The 4,769-nt window shown below is 46.0% G+C and overlaps 1 protein-coding gene across 1 annotated transcript; it reads left to right on the forward strand.

Annotated features, from left to right (window-relative positions):
- Nucleotides 1-252: 252 nt before the first annotated feature.
- LOC136016190 (olfactory receptor 5J3-like) lies at nucleotides 253-2,070 on the forward strand. Its single transcript, XM_065682997.1, has 2 exons — nucleotides 253-369; nucleotides 1,258-2,070. Exon 2 carries the CDS (start codon nucleotides 1,273-1,275, stop codon nucleotides 2,068-2,070), a length of 798 nt encoding a protein of 265 aa, XP_065539069.1. The 5' UTR covers nucleotides 253-369; nucleotides 1,258-1,272.
- The last annotated feature ends 2,699 nt before the right edge of the window (nucleotides 2,071-4,769 follow it).

A 4,769-nucleotide genomic window follows, 5' to 3' on the forward strand; every position in this document is an offset into this window, starting at 1 on the left:
GCACCCTGTGCCAGCGCCTCAGCACCCTCCCAGGGAAGAGCTTCTGCCTAAGAGCTTATCTCAGTCTCCCCTCGGGCAGGTTCAAGCCGTTCCCCTTGGCCTGTCCCTACAGGCCCTTGTCCAAAGCCCCTCTCCATCTTCCTTGTAGCCCATTTAGACACTGGTCAGATATCATGGTGCTTTTGGTATATTTAAGGAGCCTTGGAGAAGAAGAGAGGAGAAAATTCCCAAGGAAAGATTGACCCAGCCACTGACCCTGAAATAGTGATATTCACTTTAAAATGTGAAGAATATTTCTACAAAGAAATATTCTGCTGATGGAGAACGGAACTTCACTGAGGCTTCTGGTCCTGACACTCATCTGGTGGGGTAAGATTTTTATTCTCATCTTTAATCCTGTAAAGATTTAGTTGTTTTATTCTGAACCTTCCTGTTATCAGGAACAGAAACCTGTAATTCACACTTTCATGAGGGTGAGCATCTTAACTTAGTGTCTAACTTACACAACCAGAGTTGGGTGAGTTTGGTTTAGTACAGCTCAATGGTCTCATCATGGTGTTGACTCCTCTTAATGGTATATTCTCATAATTGTATCAAGGGAATAACATCTTCAGACCCAAATTTTGCTCGTGGTCTCCTGGCTTTACCTCCCCAAGGTTTCCAAGACTGCAATATTAAACTCTTTATGTACTGAATGAGTGTTAGGGTCATGCAGCACCCCTTCCCTTCTCCTTCCTTAATTCCCAGCAAATTAAAGGCTCTTTTTCCTTCGTCTCAATGACTTTTCCAAAACCACCAAAGGAAAGCTACAGTACCTTTAGGCTTATATGAGTTATAGCCAGAAGCTACTGCCAAAATCAGAGCTGTCTTCAGAGAAAATCACAGGAGATCAAGGGCAGAGCTGATGGCTTGGTCTGTGTCACATCAGTCCTTCTCTGCTGCTGTAGCCATCGGTCTCATCGAACTGTAGGTACCAAAACGGGATCCAGTGGTACAAATGAACCTGCTCAAAGGTGTCTGGGGAAGCTGGGATGCTCTCACTTCAGAAGGGGCCTTCTCTTTCCTTGGGCTGTGTAGGAGGGCACGCTTGGAGCAGACGGCCACAGAGCAGTCCATTCCACTGTAGCTCCCTGGAAATGAATAGTGGGGATGCCCTTGATGCACAGGCTGTTAATTGCCAAGTTATCTCATTCCAGTTCAAATAAAGGCATGGTTTCCACTGTCCTGTATTTTCCAGACTTTTTCCTTCCTTGGCAGATACAAAAGCCCTGAATGGCAGAGCAGAATCACACCTCAGCAGCAGAGTTCATCCTCAAGGGTCTCAGTGACCAAGCGGAGATGAAGGCAGCCCTTTTTGTGCTGTTGCTGCTCATCTACACAACCACCCTTCTGGGCAACGCAGGGATAATTGTAGCCATCCGAGCTCACCCGCAGCTCCACACATCCATGTACTTCTTCCTGGGCAGCCTCTCCATTGTTGACATCTGCTTCTCCTCTGTGGTAGCCCCCAGGACTTTGGTGAACTTTGTATTGGAGAACAAGGCCATTTCCTTTGCTGGCTGTATGAGTCAAGCTTTCTTCTACGTTGTGTTTGCGACAACTGAGTGTTTCCTGCTGGCTGTCATGGCCTATGACCAGTACGTGGCCATCTGCAACCCCCTGCTCTACTTGTCTGTCATGACTCGGAGGTTATGTGTGGGGCTGGTGGCAGGTTGCTACATTGGGGGTGTCCTGAACTCCATCCTTCAGATGACCTTCATCATCAGGCTGTCCTTCTGCAGCTCCAATATCATCAACCACTTCTTCTGTGATGTTCCTCCTCTCCTAGCTCTGTCCTGTGCCAGCACGTACATCAAGGAGATGATCCTCTTCTCCTTGGCTGGTGTCATTGAGCTCAGCACCATCTCTGCCATTCTGGTCTCCTACGTCTTCATCTTCTTTGCCATCCTGAGGATCCGTTCTGCTGAGGGCAGGCAAAAAGCTTGCTCCACCTGCCTGTCCCACCTGATCGTGGTGACCACGTTGCACGGAACAACCATCTTCATGTATTTACGCCCTAGCTCTAGTTAGTCCCTGAACACTGACAAAGTGGTCTCCGTCTTCTACGCGGTGATGATCCCCATGCTCAACCCCCCCGTCTGCAGCTTGAGGAACAAAGAGATGAAGGATGCTCTGAGGAGAACAGCAGAAAGAATCACAGTCAGGCTTTGAAAACCCTGATCCAGGGATGTGGGTAACATGAGGATTTGTCCCAGAGGCTGTGGAGCCTCCACCCATGGACATGTTCAGAAGTTGCCTGAATGAGGCCATGAGCAACCTGATGTGACCATGAAGTCAGCAGGACATAGTTGTTGTTCAGAAAGGACATCTAGGAGGTCTCTGTTCCTATGACTCTCAAATTATACACATAAACGCATATATATGTGTGTATATATATAAAAACACAATATTAAATGCATCTGAAACTACAGATTTATTTATAACATAATATATTCTTGTGTTAAGTGTGAACACCAACACACACGATACTGATTTTCCTTGCCTCAGTTTAGTTGGGGTCTCAGTGATTTATGGGCTGGGTGGGGGAGGCAGCTCCTATGAAAAGCTTTTCCCAGAAAGGATGGAATCCCATGATCTAAACGGATGAACTGATGTTTTAATGCAGATACGGAGCAGTGGGATATTGTGTGTGAGTCAGGTCAGTGAAATGCAAATTCTTCAACAAGCCTGTGTTTGGAACCAGGCTGCTGAGTTAAATCACAGTCAAAATGGGCTTTGCCACCTCTTTTCAGGCAGCTGTAGAACTTCAGCCTTTCATTTTTCCTCCTCAAGTTCTGCCTTTCTCAAATCCTTTAAGGGAAGCTCTAAGGAGTTTTCTAATTTATACCCGCAGTGGTCTGCAAAAAACAAAGGCAAGAATGTTATCAGTGGAGTTGGCCGCAGGAGAGTTGCACTTTGGGTTGAGGCAATGGGGATTAAAGAAACCCAAAGCAAACATGGAAACACACAAACACCCGGAAACAACAGGAACATTGAAGGGAACGAAAAAACCCAACCAAAAGTCTTTCTTTCCTATGCAAGAAGTAATTTCTGGCACAAATTGCAGCTCCCCCATATCCTGGTTGCTATAAAATCGCGATGCCACCAGGGGGAACAGTACCACAGGGTTTCCCCACGCCCCCAAAACTTCCCTATTTCTTTAGCAGCTCATCACTCAAAGGTGAGAGATGTCCCTGATCCAGTTGTGTTAACAAGCTCCTCCGGGAGGGGATTTGGAGACGATGGGCTGACAGGAAGGAGAAGGCTTGGCTAGATCCTGGATGGGGATTTTCCACCTGTGGTCAATTGAGGTATGGCATCACCAGTGGGAAAAGCACTCTTTAATACAGGGGAAAATAAGCCAAACAGGGATGTGACCCTGGCCAGCACTAAGTCTTTATTCTTTATTTTTACTTTATTCTTTATTTATACTTTATTCTTTATCCTTTAATTTTTATTCTTTATTTACACTTTATTCTTATTCTTTATTCTTATTCTTTACTAAAGTTACCATCCTGAAGCTGACTCTTACTGTTGCCAGCAGGACATGACAGTATCCACATATGCCTGCTCTTTAGATGCCCATTTCCCCTTCAAAGCTGCATTTCATCTACTTCTGAACAAAATCCATTCCTTTTCCTATGTGACTTTTGTTCCTTCTTCGTACCATTGCTCTCTGTGGTCACCTCCAAGAGGTGCAAAATGGTTCATAGAAGTCCCTCTAGGTATCAAAAGGCATAAGATTTGAAGTAAGTGACTACAAAATCATGGGTCAGGATTTCTTATACATCACCACCACCTACTGGACATTGCTGGGAATAGCCACTCCTTTTTATTTAAGATAAAATCGCCTTTTTCTTACTCGCTGGGAAGCTTTGTGTAGCCAAGTGGCTTGTTCTTGCCCAGGAAGCTGAGAAATAATCGATAAATAAACTAAGGCCATCATGTTGCCTCTACACTAGGCTGATCCTGTGTAGACAGTTCATTTTCTGACCCTGTTAAAGCAATGTCAGATGGTTTAACAGCTTCAAAGTCCCCTCACATTTAGAAATGATGCTTTAAACCCCACTTTTCCTAATGCAATTCTTGGCTGAGGCTTCAGGTTGTATGAAATGTAGATTATTGTAGATTCATAGAGTGGTTTTGGTTGGAAAGGACCTTGGTTCCAACCCCCTGCCATGGTCAGGGACACTACACACTAGACCAGGTCACCCAAGACTCTGTCCAACCTGGCCTTGAACACTGCCAGGGATGGGGCAGCCACAGCTTCTCTGGGCACCCTGTGCCAGCGCCTCAGGACCCTCACAGGGAAGAGCTTCTGCTTTACATCCAACCTGAACTGCCCCTGTTTCAGTATGAACCCATCACTCCTTGTCCTATCACTCCAGTCCCTGATGAAGAGTCCCTCTCCGGCATCCTTGTAGCCCCCTTTAGACACTCGGAGCTGCTCTGAGGTCTCCACGCAGCTTCTCTTCTCCAGGCTGAACAGCCCCATGCTCTCAGCCTGGCTCCATACAGGGGGTGCTGCAGCCCCTGATCATCCTCGTGGCCTCCTCTGGACTTGATCCGTGTCCTTCTGATGTTGAGGATATCAAATTCACTCTGTCTTTTAAATGGTTTTTCTCTTAAATAGTTTGGGCTATCCATACACACTTTGAAGTGCTAATTCATGGTGTTTTAAATGATTCCCTTCTCCATCAGTTGTTTCCTATAGATCCACAGATCCCTCT

The sequence above is a fragment of the Lathamus discolor genome, chromosome 6, assembly GCF_037157495.1.
Source record: "Lathamus discolor isolate bLatDis1 chromosome 6, bLatDis1.hap1, whole genome shotgun sequence".
Classification (NCBI taxonomy): Eukaryota; Metazoa; Chordata; class Aves; order Psittaciformes; family Psittacidae; genus Lathamus; species Lathamus discolor.

Excerpts from the sequence above, each read along its gene's own strand:
- LOC136016190 (XM_065682997.1), top strand. The coding sequence starts at position 1,273 with ATGGCAGAGCAGAATCACACCTCAGCAGCAGAGTTCATCCTCAAGGGT.